Source organism: Strix uralensis, chromosome 5 (genome assembly GCF_047716275.1).
Source record: "Strix uralensis isolate ZFMK-TIS-50842 chromosome 5, bStrUra1, whole genome shotgun sequence".
In the NCBI taxonomy this organism is placed as follows: Eukaryota; Metazoa; Chordata; class Aves; order Strigiformes; family Strigidae; genus Strix; species Strix uralensis.
This window is the reverse complement of record NC_133976.1, coordinates 74,700,478-74,717,873: the sequence shown is the minus strand read 5'-3', so window position 1 is coordinate 74,717,873 and position 17,396 is coordinate 74,700,478. Positions and strand designations below refer to the sequence as shown.

The 17,396-nt window shown below is 42.5% G+C and overlaps 1 protein-coding gene across 3 annotated transcripts in view; it reads left to right on the top strand.

The window, feature by feature from the left end:
• Window positions 1-15,423, top strand: part of MICAL3 (microtubule associated monooxygenase, calponin and LIM domain containing 3) — a 166,162-nt gene extending 150,739 nt beyond the window's left edge. For all 3 annotated transcript variants that reach the window (XM_074871731.1, XM_074871730.1, XM_074871732.1), the window contains 4 exons: window positions 6,900-6,965; window positions 9,255-9,354; window positions 10,331-10,404; window positions 10,490-15,423. In XM_074871731.1, coding sequence (XP_074727832.1) covers window positions 6,900-6,965; window positions 9,255-9,354; window positions 10,331-10,404; window positions 10,490-10,674 — 425 coding nt within the window. In that variant the 3' untranslated portion in view covers window positions 10,675-15,423. The remainder of the gene's footprint in view (window positions 1-6,899; window positions 6,966-9,254; window positions 9,355-10,330; window positions 10,405-10,489) is intronic.
• Window positions 15,424-17,396: the final 1,973 nt, after the last annotated feature.

The window sequence follows — 17,396 nt, the reverse complement described above, 5'->3', positions numbered from 1 at the left end:
TGGTTAATTGTTCTACTGGCAACTTGTGTCTCTGAGGCACAGGCATGACTCTAGAGTCATGCTGTCAGTAGAATGATAAGCAAAATTACAAAATACTTTGAAAAGTTATCTGTAAGTTGGTGGTAATTTTTTGAATGGTTAGGGCGTTAATTCTGTATTTTCTTTATACTAACGAGAGTTGCGTTTCATTCAGATGTTACAGATTGCTCAACAACTTCTGCAAGGGGGTGGTAATTTCTGACATCCTTGGTCAAGTTCCAGTTTGCAGGATTACAGATTGCTATCTTAACTACCCCCACTGCTCTGCTCAGATGCCATAATCCTCTCTTCCTGTTCTAAAATGTCATGTACTGTTGCTGTAAAGCAGATGTTTCATTTCATGCTACAGATGGTCACAATTCAATTCTGAGTAATTATGGCTATGTGTATATTGTATATGCGGTTATGTTAAAAGAACATTACAAAGGTTGCAAAGGTAACTGAAATTAAGATCTTGTATTATGTTGATATATCAACAGATTTATAACCTTTAGATCCATCGCAGAGAGCTCTGCCTCATGCTCTTACGGAGTAACTGATAGCAATGCTAGGTTGTCATCCTCTACATAGATCCTCATGGAGAGGAAATGGGACAAGGTCAGTGGGTTTCACAGATGTTTGCTGGCAGCTGTGGAGTGGTGAGACTTGAAAACACAGATTCTGAGCCAGATGCTGGAAGGATATAGTGCTTTGGTGGATGCACACTTTGTCCCTTTTATTCCCACTTACAGTCCTTGTCCTAATCCTGTCTTTTTCCATCCAAAACTCCTTACCCCAATTCTGTTTTCATTCTTAGTCCCAGTTTCTGCTTCTCAGGAATTTAATTTTAATCCTGCCTTCTTGACAAAGAAATCCTAATATTCTACCCCTCAGACCTCGTGTTCCTCCCCACTAGCTGTTCTTAGTCTTTCACTCCTGCTCTGGCCTTCTCCCAGTATTTTTGGGCTCTGCTCCCTCTTCTACCCAGCATTATTTGTCTGGAAAATTGTAGGTTGTATCTTCTCCACAAATCTGCCTTCTCCTTTCACCCTTTACCCTTTTTCCCTTTTTCCTCTCTGTCTCTTCTCCTTTAGTAGTTTGTATTCTTAGTCTCCTTGCTTAATTAGTCCCAGCCTCTGTTCCCCCTTACCCACCTGTTCCTTGTCCCGGTTTGCTCCTTGTCTGCCTGTGGAAAGTACCTCTGTTGTTCCCTCTGTGTTTACATGAGCAGCTTCCTTTTCCTTGCACCCAACAGGGAATCATTGAGGAAACTGCCCCACACTCCTGTCTTGCTTTGCTCTTGGCTGGAGTATGCCAAGACAGGCAAGAAGGATGAAAGGAAAGAGCTGGTGTGTTTGATAGTGCTGATTTCAGACATATGTTTTCCCTTCTTGACAAGAGCCTTGTGAACATCAGGTAAACAGGGGAAAAAAAACAGTGCGACTGTGGGTTTTTTTAAATTCTTTGTACTAACACTCTACAACTTCAGTTTTTATTAGCTTATTTAAAATACTTGAGCTGACTGTGTCCTTTAAAGTCCTGCAGATCTAACTCTGCAGAGTTGGAGTCTGATATACTCAAGTGGGAACAGTCCTACTACTTGTGATTGGCAAACACAGCTCTCCTGGAAGAGGAGTGGGGTTGTAAGATAAACATTGTTTTTGCAGTCTGCAGCTGCTTTTGACAGTGAAGTGAATTGGAAACGTGGTTTTTTTGCTGTGAATTTGGAGCAGGAAAGAGCACTTGATAAGCAGAACTTGTCAAGTATAATTAGAGTACTTGCTAGGTACTGGAAGCAAGCAATTACCATTTACTTCTTTTTGCACACCTCTCACAACCGCACACAAAAACTAACAGTCTTGGGAGACAGGGTCAGTGCAGGGCTGTACTAATTCTGACTGCATTTTGAAGTGCCTTGAAGTTTAGTAGAAGCAGAATTCTGTGCAGTCATTTGTGTGTATTCTGCTTCAACTATTGCCTTCCCTAGTTTCCCCTCCCTGCCTATTTTTTTTTCCCCTCACTCTGCTGAATAAATACAGGTGTAGTTCAGTTTGCATGACAATTCAGTGGTCTGTGTGTTTTCCACAGGTTTCTTCTAATGACTGTACTTTAGAGGATGTTGGTTTTGATGCAGTTTTAGTATACTAAGTCAGACACACTGAGTGATGTGTCTATGGGATAGCTGTCAGAATCCTTGCCCTCAACTTTATTATACCTGCAGTTGTGTAGATGCTATTCTCTAGGAAGTGACTTTCTGTATTATTGCTCTTTTACAATGCTGCTGTTGAACAACTGCAACAAATCATAAAGTTAGAATGCTTTATTTTTCAGTACTCAGGTTTCTGACCATAACTGATTTTTAAAAGGTGGGAAAGAGGATGTTTCCTGTGACCTGTGCACAGTTTGTCTCATTTGGACTGATCCTTATTTTAAGCACCAAGTTAAAATTAGAGTTCTTAGTTTGTCTGCTAAATGGATGATGGAAGTTGTTAGTAGAATAAGAATTTCTGTAGTATCATGCTCTTAGAGAGTGCCAGCATAATGGTGCATGAGAGCCGAGATTAGCCTCAGAGCTGGATTTCCTGCCCAGTGTTACTGATTTCCAAACTGCCCTGGTTAGTCAGTAATACAGAAATCAGAGTCTTTGGATGCAAAGTTTGCAAAGGATGTGATCTCATTTGGTATCTGGTATATCTGTTCAAGTCATTTTGCTTTGCAGTAGCTCACCGGTTCTCGTAAATCATCACAACTCTCATACCACAGGGCATGGGCAAATAATGAAGGAGATCAATGTGAGCTGTATTTTGGGGATAATGGTGTCTGACACCCCAAACTTTCTGCTGTGCTTTCTTCATCCTGATTAATCATTTTTACTACTGTGCTTCAGATTATGAAGAAGTGTTATGTAGCTACAGCAGAAAAGGACAAAACCAGTCTGAAGTATTGCTCTTTAAACAACAGGTAAATGAAAAGGACAAAAGAAGAAAACAGTCCAGTGTAGCTTGTGTAACAAAGAACAATGTACAGTGAAAAGGAAGGTGTATTTCCATGGTGGCTATACGATTTCTGTTCCTTGTTTTGGAAGAGGCTTTGGAGCTATGGTATTTATTCTTGGCCTGGCTCTTGTTTTCCATCCTGTAGCAAAGTCTGCAATCTCTCAAGAGTACTGTGGCAAACAAGGTCTTTCTTGTCATGGCTGCATGAAAGATTTTCCAGAAAGATCTGGGAAGGCTTCTTTTCACAGAGGCAAGATAATTCTAGTCACTTTATTGATGGGATGTGACTAATCTGCAAGGCAGAGCTTTCCACCTCTCCAAGATGTTCAATGTGGTGCTGAAGAGCTGGGGCACCTCAATGAGCTGCAGCTCCTACCTCCATACCAGTCACCCTGTGTGCCCTTCTGAATGCCTCTGCTTGCCAGCAGCTTGGACTGCTGACCTCTGCTTTGTAGGCTTCACACGCATTCAGAAAATTTGACCTGTGGCATTGAAAAGGAACAACTTGTGATTAACACATTCTGTTGGCAGCTTTGCTTTTCTGGGGGGAAAAAAAAAAGTGATAATTTTCTGTCCAGAAGCTACAGTCACGCCTCAGACTCCTGCTAACAGCACAGAGGGAACCCAAGAAGTGAATGGTCACAGAAATGGTTCTTCTCTTGCCCTTCAGTTCCTTAAAAACAAACTGCTTCAGCAGGGCAGTGGGTAGCTTGTTTTGCTGCTGCCAGCAGCACTCTTTTTCATGCTGTGGATGAAGAGCTGTGTCGCCAGACCTGACCTGGGTGTTTTGGTGGTGGAGGAGACTTAAACAGAAAGGGGGTTGTTTATTTTTTTAAATTTGCTTGGGAAGAGTGTTTTTCCCATTAGGCCCTGACTCCATGGCTGGGAAAATTGTCTTGCAGGGATGATGACCATGTTTTTAAGTTAATGAGACCATGAGGTGGTGATTTCTCTTCTCTAAACAATAATATAATAATAATAATATTTGCTGTAGTATTAATAATGACTTTGGAAGCAATAAGGAGACATGTAAGGATTTCCATAATGTAGTTGAACAAGTGATAAGGGCAAGGAAGGTGAGAGAGTTTTTAAAACCATATTGTAAACCAGGGTGTTGTATAGTTATCCATTTTGATAGTACTGGACAAGGAGTTCAGTCTTTTCCCAGGATTGTCTTTCAACATAAATATACACAGTGAGAGCTCTTGCTGTGAAGTTGTATTTTTTTAAAAATTAACCTGATGATACATTCACTGTCTAAAATTATCAGCTGGCTGAGGGAATGCTTTTTCCATTTATCAAGTGATCGTTTTTTAACCTGGTTCTCTGTTTCTGAAACAGTGAAGAGGCCTTTTCTTGAAAGAGTTCATCTGAAGGAATAGTTAAATATGTGACATGGAATACACTTGAAGATTGGTTACTGTCAGTGAAAAATCTTTCTCTATTTCAGAAAATACGATAAAATAGTTTTTCTCTTAAAATTAGAAAGTTCCTATTTCAGTCTGCTTAGAGTCTGTACCACATGTGTCAATACTCTTTATTAGCAAGGGTGGAGAGGCAGTTTTTATGACTATCACCTTAGAGAAGTTTTTTAAAATGTATTTAAAATCTATATTAACATTTGCAGTAGCAGGACTATTATAGATACCATGGACTTTGTAATTTGATTCAAGGACAAATTTTCTTTAGACAAGAGTGGGAGGATAATATTTCTGTTAAAAAATAGGACAACTAAGAACAAAGGAAGAAGATATAATTGCAGGGAGTGAGCTCTGTATTACAATCTTCTGCTATGTAAGTTCTGTGACTTTTTACTGGAGTCTTCTCCTAGTATCAGACTATTTGCTCACTGATGACAAAAGTTAGTAACCTGTGGCCATGTCAAAATGAGATGAATGGCATTTTCACATACCAGGTATTTATTTCCAGATCAAATATGGCAAATTGGGAGTTCTTCACCAGTCTATATGGTCAGGGTTTGAAATTTATAAATATAGCTGTGTTTGAGTTACCAACATCCCCTCTCCCACACCTGTCCCACAATTTGGAATGAAATCTCAAACCCTGAAAAATGGAAGTGGATTTTGTCATATGGTTAAATGTCCATCTCCTGATCTCCCCCAAAATAGTGGTTAGACCAAGTTAGAGTATTAAAGCTTATATAGAAGAATTCATGCTGAATAAGATAGGATGTGAAATAAAAAATATAATAGGTACCATGCACTAAATGCTCTGCTTTGTGTGGAAACTTATTCTTCAAGTGCCTTTGTGGTTTGGGGTTTTTCTTTTTTGTTTTTCCTTTTGTAACCTAATCTGTGAAATGGCAATCATAGGGAAAAAAAAAAAAAAAAGCCCTAGTATTTTTTCATTTTAAATGCAGAAGTTGGAAAATTCTGAACTAGAATTAAGGTTCTGGTACTGTCAACTAATGGTTGATACAATGCTTTATCTGTGACTGTCATATGGCCAACTGTGGCACCTCTTCTAATGTTGCCCCTTCCTGCTCCCAGTACAGAGGTTTCTTCCTGTCGGAGAAGGCCGTGCTGCTCAGTCACAGGCTTTGAAGCTGATGTGCTCTCCCTCTCGCTCCAGTGTGTCCTCTGTGTGCTGGTCTAGTTCTGTGATGGTCCCTTCTAAAGCCTTCCCAGTTCACCGGCAGTCTAGTTCTGTAAAGGTTTCACACGTATATGAAACTCTACTGACTTCTCCAAAATAAGCATTATTCTTACCATATTATTGTAGAATTTATGCCTTTTCCCAGCACAGAAGTGTCTCCTCTTTATAAATGCGGTTGTGCATTGAGAGCAGTAAGTGTTCCATTCTGCTAGCTCTGATGGTTCGGGCTCATCACCTTCCCTGTGCAGATGTCTCCTGTAACTATTAGTGATGTTGGTTATTTCCTACTGTTTATCTCTGTAATGTTAAGTACAGCTGAAAAGCAAACTCTCAGTGTTAAAAAAGCTGAACCGTTTTAGAGATGAGACATGTTTGACCTTCACTGGGTAACAGAAACAATGAAAAAGATTCAGTAAGTCAACAATGCTAACAGGCCTTGTAAGCTTTAAAATGCTTTGTGAAATGAGAATGTCAAGGGAGAGCTTTAAATTTACCATTTTAACTCTATAAAGCCCTCAGTTGGTCATTGCCCCTGCAGACCCTAATGTGAATTGCTTTTTTATCCATGTAAAAGCCTTTTCCCCTCTTAAGCACAACAGTCCAGTGAGTACATGTGTACTCACCATACTTGACACAGCAGATCCTGGCAGGCTGGTTCCACATTAATCAGGTTCTCCCTGTGATGTTCCCTGTCTGAATAAATTATTTTCCATTAAAAAGGACACTTTTACCATCAGTGGATGCTGCCATGGTGGTAAGAGCATGGTCCTGATAAAGCTTTAAGGTAGGGTGGCTGCTTACAGCTGGTGTCTTATGCATGCAGGCGAGACTTTTTGTAACCCTGCTTGAAATTTGACATTTATCAGCAGGAGTTAAATATTCATCTCTGCTTGTCCTGACATCTTGTTCAGAAACCTTTCAATTAAAGACCATGTGATTGAAAAATGTACATTAGGAAAAAGTAACAATAACCTCCTGTCTGGTATTTGTACAGCTCAGTAAGAGTTCACCAGTACCTCAGTCTACCTCTTACCTGTTATCTGTGCTTATTAGGGACATTATTCATCTGTAGACTGTATCCCTTGTTTCTGCTTCTCCATTTCTTGTATTTTTTCTTTTCTTTTCTTCTTGTGTTTCCTTTCTTTCTCACTCTTATGCTTTTTGTCCTTTGCTTGTCTTTTATTTCACCCCTTTCCTCCTCTTCCGTTCCACTTCCAACTTCCTCTTCCTCTCCTGCCTCTTCCTCTTCCTCGTTTGGTCCTATTGAAGTTGAGCCCAATGCCGGGACACCACGTCGTAGACCTCTCTCCTTCTGCCCTTGCTGTGCCCATGAAGGTAACGTAACCTCACACGCTCCCTGTTCTCCTTGACCACAGCTGGGTTGCCATAGCAGCACTAGTCAGCTAGTGACCACAAGGCCCCAACCCTTTTTTTTCCTGTGTCCCCAAACCAACCTTCTCAGTAGCAACCTGGTAACCAGCTTCTCTGAGCCTGTGGCAAGTTATAAAAGGTACAGTATCCCTTTTGTTAGTCCCAGCTGTGCCAGGGAAGGTATAGCAACTGGGAGGGACATTGGGCAGCAGCGGTGGGAGCAGTAACGTTACACTCCAAAGTTTCTGTTTTCATTTGATGGCTTCATTTTCTCTATTCCTCCTGAAAGATATTTGGAAGGTGGGGTAAGAGAAGACAATTTGCTTCCTTAAATATGGCCTTTTAATTAGTTATATATGGATTAAAGGAATACTGTGTCTTTATAAGGACTGGTTTGCAAAAACATCCTTGAACTTTAAAAACTGGCAAACCTTAAGCTAGACCAGTTTTCCCTCATCTGTCTTGCTGCGTGCATTCTTTAACTGTCCCAAATGGAGTTTGCTGTAGAGTTTCCATTGCCAAGGCATGGGGGAAGGGGTTGTTTTTGTGTGTTCATGGTGTAATTTTGCTAACCACTTACTCTGCTTTCCATGGTGCTCCTTCACATCAGTTGTCAGTGCTCCCTCTCCAGTCCTCCCATTATTCCTCTGCTCATTGGCTGTTCAAAAGTACTTATGTATTTCATAGGTCTGTAGCGTTGTGTTTTTGGCTTTTTCTTAGAGGCATTTGTTTTCTATGCATCCTGGCATTGGAAAGGATGGGGAGACTTCCCAGTGTTTTCATGGCGCCACAGCACTGGACATCTGCATGTACAGTCTCCCTCTCCTGTCGCCACATGGGCATATTGTGCAGAGATGCTCAGAAAGGAATGCTTGGAACTGAGCAACACACTGGTATAAAGTCTGCAGAGCTGAAGGCTCTTAGGGCGGTACAAGTGGGTCTGGTATTCCCCAAGGGTCTGCTATTACAATTTTTCAAAGGCAGGTATTCTCAGCCTAAGCTGCAGCTTAAGAGGAGTTGTAGGCTTTCCTTTGTTTAGCTCCAGCACAGCTCTTCTCTGAGCTTCTAAGGATGGAGGCAGGGCACAGGTCTGAATTAGATAGCCATTCATGTGGTGTTTGTGAAGTGTTTCCCAGAATTTGCATAGTAAGCTTGCTGCTTGATTATTTTTTTTTAGCATCAAAATGACTCTTAAGAGTTTTTTACTCTTGTTGTAGATAGTATTTATCCATAATAACAAACATAGACAGTGATGTTAGTTACTTTAGGATGCCTAGGTTACATGCAGTGCCAACTGATGGGGTGCAGCAACCCAAGAATAATTCCATGCAGGCAGGCGCATTGCTACTGTCCTCAATGGTGACAGCATTCATCTGCTGGTAGTTCAGTGTGGAATCAGTGGCCCAGACCAGGAGATTGCTAGGAGGAGCTTCCCTTGCATTTGAGGAATATCAACCAAAGGCTCTGGGAACAGCATTCCGCAATTTAATCCACGTAACTCCTGACAGATAGGAGATTCATCAGTGGACTACTGAGTAAGTTTAGGAGTTGGTTTTAAAATAAATTAAATACCAACTGAGAGTTCTGTATGTGGTGGCCAGGGCCCAAGATATTTTTATTCTGCTTTGATATTAGCAAATGTGTCTGGGGATTCTTTTTCTTTCCAGTGCTGATGCGCAATACAGTAGAAGTAGTTTGTGTTCACTGTGCAGAGAGGATCTTCAAGGTGGATAGATATATGTGGCTAGGAGGAGCAGTCAGAAAAGATTTGTTTAGCTATTGAAAAAAAGACAAGATGTTACTTTTGGTCAGTAAAAGAAAAGATTGAGGAAACACAATTGAAGAAAATAAAGGAAAAACACGTGGAGTGTCAATTGAATCCGTTTCTGATGAGTATATGTTTAAGTAACTGGCATGAGGATCTTTAAAGCTCTTCTAATGAAAGGAAAAGTGAAATACAGAAATCTGGGCTGTCTGCATTAAGAGTGAGGAAGAAACAAGCCATCACAAGAAAATCAGAAAGTAAAAAAAAAAAAAAAAAAATCAGGCTCCAAAGAGAAGAGAATCCTTTTGGAGGTGACTTCCACTCTTCTGTGTGCTCTAGGCAAACTGAATGGACCCGGCTTGGGAGTGCTCTGGCAGCATCTTGCTCGGCTTTCTTTGCACATTTTGCCCCATTGTTGTTTTTGCAGTTTGGGCTTGTAAGGATTGCAGGGTGTTACCTGGAAACTTACCAGGTTTCTTTTTTGGCAGGCATGGGTAAGAAGGATGATCCCAAGCTGATGCAGGAGTGGTTCAAGCTGGTGCAGGAGAAGAATGCCTTGGTTCGCTACGAGTCTGAACTGATGATATTGTGAGTGAATGTGCAAAGCTTCAAAAGGGGGATTATGTATTGGAAGGGGGATAGTATTGGGAGATCTGTCAGTACTGTCTTCCCTATAATGCTGGGAAGTCAGCAGTCTCCTAGGATGGTTCTTGGCTGAGATATGAATCCAAGTACGTTTCAGAGAAGTGGTAGAAGAAGTAATAATACCAATAAGGAAGAAAAGTTCCAACTTCTTGTGCATGTGCAGAAGTACAGATGTGTGTTTAAAGCTGTGAGCCCTTCCCAAGCTGTTCTTGGACAAAACACGTCTTGTTCACACAGGTGTTTTTGACCTATGCAGAAATAATGTGTGACTCCTTCTGGTTTTGGTAGAGTCCCCTTTTAAGTGTAGCCAAAAGTGTTTAATTCAGTCACCTTTGCCATGTGGCCCTCTGCCTCTAGTGGGACCCCAGTGCCTCTCATTTGGGCTCAGATGATAAGGCTTTTTTCCTGTTAATGAAATTGCGAGCTTTCTCAGTCCCCATGATGCAAATTCACTGAAATTCGTTCCTGGGTATGTCAGCTGACCCAGGCAGTGTGGAAGCTGATTGTCTTAGTGCCTGTGTCAGAAAAGCTCCAAGGTGTTGTCTGCATTGAAATCTGAAAAGGCAATGGCCTGACATGTCTTTAGTTGATAGAGTGGGAAGTGGCAGGAGATACATTGAGGTAAAGTATAATTTTGCAGTGATTGCAGATTTGTTTGTTCCTTCACACTGTTTTAGATTTAATCCTACCCATAACCTGCTCAACTTTCTGTATTGTACTTCCTAGCTGAAAGTAAAGAACCTGAGATGCTGAAAGTACATTTAAATCTTTTAAAAATATGTGTCTTGGGTGATTTAAGAGATGGTCCAAAACATATTGGTAAAATTAATAGAGATATCTAGAGGGGGAGCAGATATGAAGCAATGTATGGAATATTTTAATACACCCAGAACTTGGATTCCTGATGTTTCCCTTTCAGCGCTCGGGAGCTAGAACTGGAAGACAGGCAGAGTCGATTACAGCAGGAACTCCGGGAGAGGATGGCAGTAGAAGGTGAGAGCAAAGGGGAACATTTCATAGATTGTAGGTGCGTATTTCTCTAGCCTTGTGTATGCTGATAGTTTTTGTATTTCTGTAGATCATCTGAAGACAGATGAGGAACTCTCAGAGGAGAAGAGGATCCTGAACGAGATGCTAGAAGTAGTGGAGCAGAGAGATTCTCTTGTGGCTCTCCTTGAGGAGCAACGGCTTCGAGAAAAAGAAGAAGACAAGGACCTGGAGGCAGTCATGCTTTCCAAAGGTTTTAGCTTGAACTGGTCCTGAGCTTAACACATTTACCTCTGCTGGTCTGTGTTGTCCAGTTGGCCTACCCTGAATTCGCCAGAATTACATGGATAGGAAGATGTTGAAGGGGAAACCTCCGAATGGTCCGACAGCATGCAGGGATTTGGTCTGAAGCACTCAGAAGCCTTTTGATAAGTGTGTTGGTTCCAGAAGCTTAAGTTTTACATGTCTGCAAGCCGAGTTGAAGATAATGAGTTGAGACTGTGGAGTCTCCTTGAGGTCCTGTTCAATGGACCATATTTTTGTGTGTGTGGTATGAGGGAGAGGAATAATCCATGTGTGGGGAAGGAGGTTAAGGGAAGAGGTACCCTTAACTGAACTGGATTTATGGCAGTCCATTCCTTTCCCATTTTAACTACACCAGTTCTAATAAAAGGGAGGGAAGTGGTAACCCTCTTTGGAAAACCACAGCAGCCTGTAGCAGCCTGTATGGTGGAGTCAGCTGTCCAGGAGAGCTCCAGAAGCCCAGGGCAACACCTTCTTTGCTTTAGTCTTCCTCCCCACCAAAGAAACCTGCAGTTGATCATTATGCATGGATATAAAGAAATATGAGACAGAGAAGATACTACTAGTATGTGTGATGGAACTCTGCCTCCTGGTTTTTTAGAGGAATTTGGGCATCAGAAGACTCTCTCCCTATCATACCCTCCTAAGTCATCATCATATTGTGGGGAAAAAAAAGGGAGGAGAGAGGGAAGATGCTCTTCTGCTTTGCTACACACTGGAGAGACAGCTACTGCTGGCCTTAGTCTTCATGGCCACAGCTCAGAGGCTGGTGGGCTTCTTTGTTCTGTTTTTGTTGTGACTGTTTTGACACTGGAAAATACTGACTGTGGGACAGTGGTAAGTGTGTGCTGGGGCAGGGGTGTTACCAGGCAGCATTCCCTGGCTGTTAGGCCCCTAAAAGGGAGAGGCCCTTAAGTGACTGAACCACCATTAAGACTTTTCAGTGTTTTTATTTTTTTCCTCTGTATTTTGTTTTTGCACATTGGAAACGAAGCTTAAGACCTGCCTGGGCCCTCAGTCACTTTGACCCTTTTATGTCAATTAACTTATTTTTTTAATACTTGAAAGAAGATTCATTTTTGTATCTTTTAGGAAAAAATGGACGAGTGATGGGTGTGTGTGCCTGCTGCATCCTACAACTTCCACTTCTAAATTACTGGACGTTGTTACCTGTGGCTATTTATTAGTGTTCTTATTAATTTGATTGTTACACATATTTGATTGTGGAGGGAGTGTTTTAACTCATTAGAGAAAGACACTACTGCGGATTGGTCCCTGCTTCACAGCAAGGGCAGCCTCTATGTACCCACAGATGCATCCTGCCCTAGGAGTTTTCCTTCATGACAAAATCCTGCGCGCTCATGGAGTTGTAAGAATCTATTTGTGTTCCTAGCATACTTTTCTTCAGCATACCGGATTCCCTCTGTTGGACTAATAAACCTATAATTTATTTAAATTTTGCATTCTTATAACAAGAAAGCCAAAACTGTGAGGTAGAAATATCCCATATGTATATGTCTCTTTCTCACTGAAAGAGACAGCCCTCACACTCCTGAGATAACAGCTAGAGGGACTTCCATGAAAACAAAAATAGCACATTTCCTGCTGCATCTGTTGGAAGAAGCTCCTTTTGGCTCAGCTAGCAAAGCTGCTGCTTTTCAGCCAGGAGAGTATTCATTGTAATCAAAGGTTAACCAGTGAGCAGACATGCACTGAGCAATTCAGTACCATTGACTGTTTGACAGATTCCCTGAGCACACGATGTCCTTAACTTGTCCCGCAGAGCTAAAGCAGCGCTGTGCATTGGGTATGCATCCCATCCTTAACGTGGTGTGTTAAGAGGTTTTCCCGTCTTGGGATGCTGACTATCTTCTTTTCTTGTTAAGGAAGTACTAAGCCTGCTCCCCAATGTCTTTGAGAAAGTGTCTCATTCTCAAGCATATTCATACAGTGTACTGACTCTTTTAGCTTGAATTTACGCTGTTGGTGCAAGGCACCCAAGCAGGGCTGAACATCCTTTAATCTTTTGCTCCAGGACGGAAGTTAGTATGGTTTCTTGCTGTTGGCTCTCTACCTCCTTCAAAGAGGTCTGCTGTAAGCCAGGGTCTACGAATTCACCTCTGACTCAGGAGCATACCTCAACCTGAGGAAGAATGAGTAGGACTGTCCCCAGAGACTCTGAGTGGTGCTGGTTGTTAACTGTGGAAACATGTCTTTCCTGCCTCGAGTGTTCCCCCTTTGTCCCGCTAGTGTTTTCTGCTAAGGCATTACAAATTAAATCCAGATGCTCATGAAACCAAGCAGACAGACAACTGCAGTGCTACTTCATAACTGCACATGGTAGCAAGTGGTACCTGCTATACCAGCATCACGGAGTGTTGGCTTACCAACAGGGTGTCCAACAACACAATTCCCCCCATTTGCCAGAGCAGGGGCCAGCTGCACAAGTAGTTTACATAGTCTGCATTCGAGAGGCCAGTGGAAGCTGGAAAGAAAGGAGGAAAGAGAGGCGCTAGATGCATAGTTTATTGTAAACTGTCTTGTGCAGAGCGTTGGCCTCAGTCCATTTTAAAATGCACTAGGTATATGGACCACATCTAACTTTTCACAAAAGATCACTGCATGTGAGCTGTAGAACAGAAAGAAATCCTGAAGAAAAAATACCAGATTACTGCTTTTCCCTTTCATGCTGCAGGATGCTGGCCAGATCTTTGCAATGCCAAAGAGTGATTTCACTTGAGGGTGCAGGGGAGAACTGCATATTCTAAACCTGAACTCTTTACGTTCAGCTGAAGGCCTCCAGCAGTGAGAATGAAAATGAAGAGCTAACATCGCACACACAAATTAATTAAAAATACACGAAAGGGAATGTTAAAAGGCCTTTTTATATCAAAATGGTTGTAAAAGGCACAACTTGTATTTGCTGTTCAGTTGCACTTTAAGAATATGACTTGCATATCAGATACTGGGTTTTTTTACTATCTGAATATTTTTAATTCAAATTTTATATTTTTAAAGCTGAAGAAGGCTCTTGTGACCACAAGATCCCTTATTTGTATCAGAATCCAAGTAGGATGTCCTAGCTCTTTGTGCTGCCCAGGTGGGCAGCAGCACATGACTCAGCCATGTGCATTCAGTGACGTGTGTCCATTTCACATATGAGGGGGAGCAAAAAGGCCCTCAGCTTCTGAGGAGTGGGCACGCAGGGGCATCCGGCCCCATGTCACGCAGTCTATACCCAGGGCTGGCCGCTTCCTCCCTGCAGTAGGTAGGAGGAGACCCGAGCCTGGAACCTAACCTGTGTTCGTTTTGAAATGGGCACACTGAGGATGGGGCAAGCACTTCAGTACCCTGCAGGGAAGGGAGGGGGATGCCACCTCCTGGAAACACCCGGGAGGCAAATGGGCATGGGGGAGTAAGGACTGCCAAAACAACTAATCTGCTGTTTTCACAGTACAATTTTTTAAAAAAACCTTTTCTGTTCCTTTTAACCATGTTTTCGTTAAAACTCACAAATGGCTGTAAAATCCTGAGCTTCAAAGAACTAATGTGTGGGGAGGTGAGAAGACCTTTCAGCTCCAACTTCCAGACATATTCCTTCTTTCAGTTAACCAATACCCCATGGTCTCACTAGGGCATGTTACAAACTGTGTTGCTGAACATATTTTAGAGCAAACCGCAAGTTTTGAAAGTCTGTCCTCCTCTCTATCCATCTCTGCATTTTATGTAAATATTTGTTTGTATGTAAAGACACCAGTGGATCCTTGGGTTACCCCCACGGTCAAGAATCTGAGTTTTGTGCAATGCCTAGGCCTCTCTTAGAACACAGTGCTTGCATAGAGCTAGTGACCACATTTGTGTGCACTCTGGTGGTTTTTAATATTTTTATACATCCTAATCCTGAACATTATGAAGTATTATAAGTGGTCTAGACTGCATGATCTAGAGCAGCCGGCAGTTCCGTTTTCTTAGCAGCTGTTCCTAAAATGTTCACAGCTACACCTGGTTTGGTTAACATTCTTTTAAAATGAGTTTTCAGTTAAGTGTTTACACCAGACACCAGTGGATGAGAAAGGTGTTGCATTGTAAAATCTCCTGTGTACAGACTGAAAAGCCACAATATGGCTTTATGGGAATTTCAGTCATCACTGTCTGCAATAAAGAGAACTCTAAAGCATACTAAAAACCAGCCTGTATATAGTTCACAGAGAAAGAGATCGCTGGCTCTCAACTGTTGCAAAATAACAGAGATTAGAAGCTTTCCAAAAGTTCCTGCTTTTGGATTGCTCAGAGTACTGCTATAGGCAGGGTAGTTGGGCAGATGAGGATGTCACTTGAAAGCAGATGTGAAGGGGAGGATGCCATGTTCTGATGGCATTGCAGTAATTTAAATACTCTGTATCTGTGCGTGCATGCGTGTGTGTGTGAAGTCTAATCCAGGTGAAGGGATCTGCTTTGGCATCTTCCCTTTTGTACGAAAGTGAACTCTGATATTCAGATTGTTCAAGGCTTTTATGATTGGCATGTATGGAGTGTTAATGGAAAAGCGTATACCCTACCTGTAAAAAAACCAACTCTGTTCCAGCCTGTTTTCTTCTGTTTGGTTGTGTTTTATTGTTTGTTTTTATGCACACTTGCTTCGTTGGTGTTGAGATTTTAGCACCTCAGATGGCCAACTGAACTAAAAAAAAAAAAAAATAAAGTCATTCATTATTTTTTCTTTTTGTTGGTGGAGTAACCATTTATTTCCCTTGAGATCACTCGCACTGTTGATGATTAAAGAGGAAGCCAGTAGCTGAGGGAAGGTGATCCTGAGGTGAGATAAAAACCTAGATGTTAAAGGGCCTGACTTCAATTTCTCTTTTGCTGGAACGTTTGGAATCCATCTGAATTACCTGAGATACAGACAAATCAATCTTGATACAGCCCCAATACATGGTCCTCCTTTCTCCACCTTTTACATTGTTTCTTCAGATTCTCTGTGGAAAGAAATTACAATAAATAGCCAAGAAGGTGTGAAGGTAATGTAAATTGAATTGTAGGAACTAGGATTTAATTTCTGTAGCTGCAGCTCACTTCCTTAGCCTGCAGTACTAACATGAACATCTGATGCTGGTATAGCAGCATTCAGTGAAATAAGGAGTGAATGACATCAGTGCCTCCGTGCTGACTTTCTGTGTTGTTTTAAGCCTCCACCACTCCATGCCTGTGTCTTACCTGTGCTGTGCCAGCTCAGGAAGGTTAGCTAAGCCATGTGCAGCTCTGGAGCTGTGCCCTTTGAACAGACGGCAAGGATTCAGACGTTCAACCTCACCAGCTCATATGTCAAGAAAAGACATCTTGTCTGGGTATCTCCCGTTTGAAAAGGGCACGTGTTCAGCCTAAGTGGTGGGTGCTGGGCCAGTAAACGTCAGGAGCTTGAAGCCCGGAGGAATGACATCCAGTCAGCAGCACTGCTGTCATTAAGTAGACTGAGAGAAATCATAAGACCTTGTGCATTTTTTTTACAACAGGCAGAAAACACACAGGATGTTGTGGGAAATCCCAGGTGGGGAAATCCCAAACCATGAGTCTAATTTTCCTGCCCACCCAGCCATTTTCAAAACAAAGGATAAACCCTGGTGTTTGTAAAGTGGTTGGATTAAAGCAGACTTGTTATGGCAGTAGAGGGGATGAGGGGACTCGGATTTCCTCTTGCGCAGCGGCCAGCCTGGATGCTGGGTATGGTGGCCTGGACTGCAGGTGGGGGGAGTGACACAGCTCTCTCCTTCATTTGTGCAGCTCAGTAGGTTGGCAGTTCTTTGGGGGTGTTTCAAGCCCTACAGGTTGTCTTGTCCTTTTGGTCTCTTGCTTTCAAATAGTAGTGGGAGAAAGCTGTGGTTACCCAGGAGGGATCTCTCTGGTGTCAAAAAGCCACTCTGCAAGGCTTTCTCCCTTGATGCCAAAACAGAAATTAGTATATGGAAAGTGACCACTGGACTCCGGGACACAGGAGGCTGACTCCCATCCATAGCTTAGGAGACTAGCCTTGCGACGCTTCATCACAGCTTTTTAATTACACTGCAAGCTTGTTAGCCCCCATCTCAATTAGGGACCCAGAGGTTCTGTTGTTTTATAAACTGTAAGACGGAACAACCAGTCTCCTAGGAGGACCTTCCTGTGCTGCTTGCTTTGGCAAAGAGCTATGCCAGCCCTGGATGGAGAGCTGTCTGAGATGAGCAGGCAGGGTCACACTTCTTGCCGGGATTAGCCCTGTGTGCCTAAGAAGTAACACCAGAAAAAGGCCCTCTAACTAAGAAATACTGCCTCAGCAGCCCAGCATGGTGGCAGCTGTTGCTTTCAGTTTCCACTGATAACAAAAGTAGCCTTCAGGAGCCTCCAGCCTGTTCCGCACGTGGTCTTTCATGCCCTCGAAGCTGCCTCACCCACCCTACGCTGCTTCCCTGGGCACAGAGGCGTGACCCCTCCCTGGCTCTTCGGGCTCAGTGCGGAGGTGAGGAATAAATTGCACAGCGATTACCAAGGTGGGAGTGTGAATGTGCCCTTGGCAGGAGGTGGAGGAGCATGGGAAGAAGGATGTCAATGGGTTCATTAACAGGCAGAGCCTCTCTTTGGCAGCAGAAGGTATACATTGTGTTACACTGCTACTCAGCCAGGATAAAGACAATGAATGTAACTTATCAGGAAAATTACTA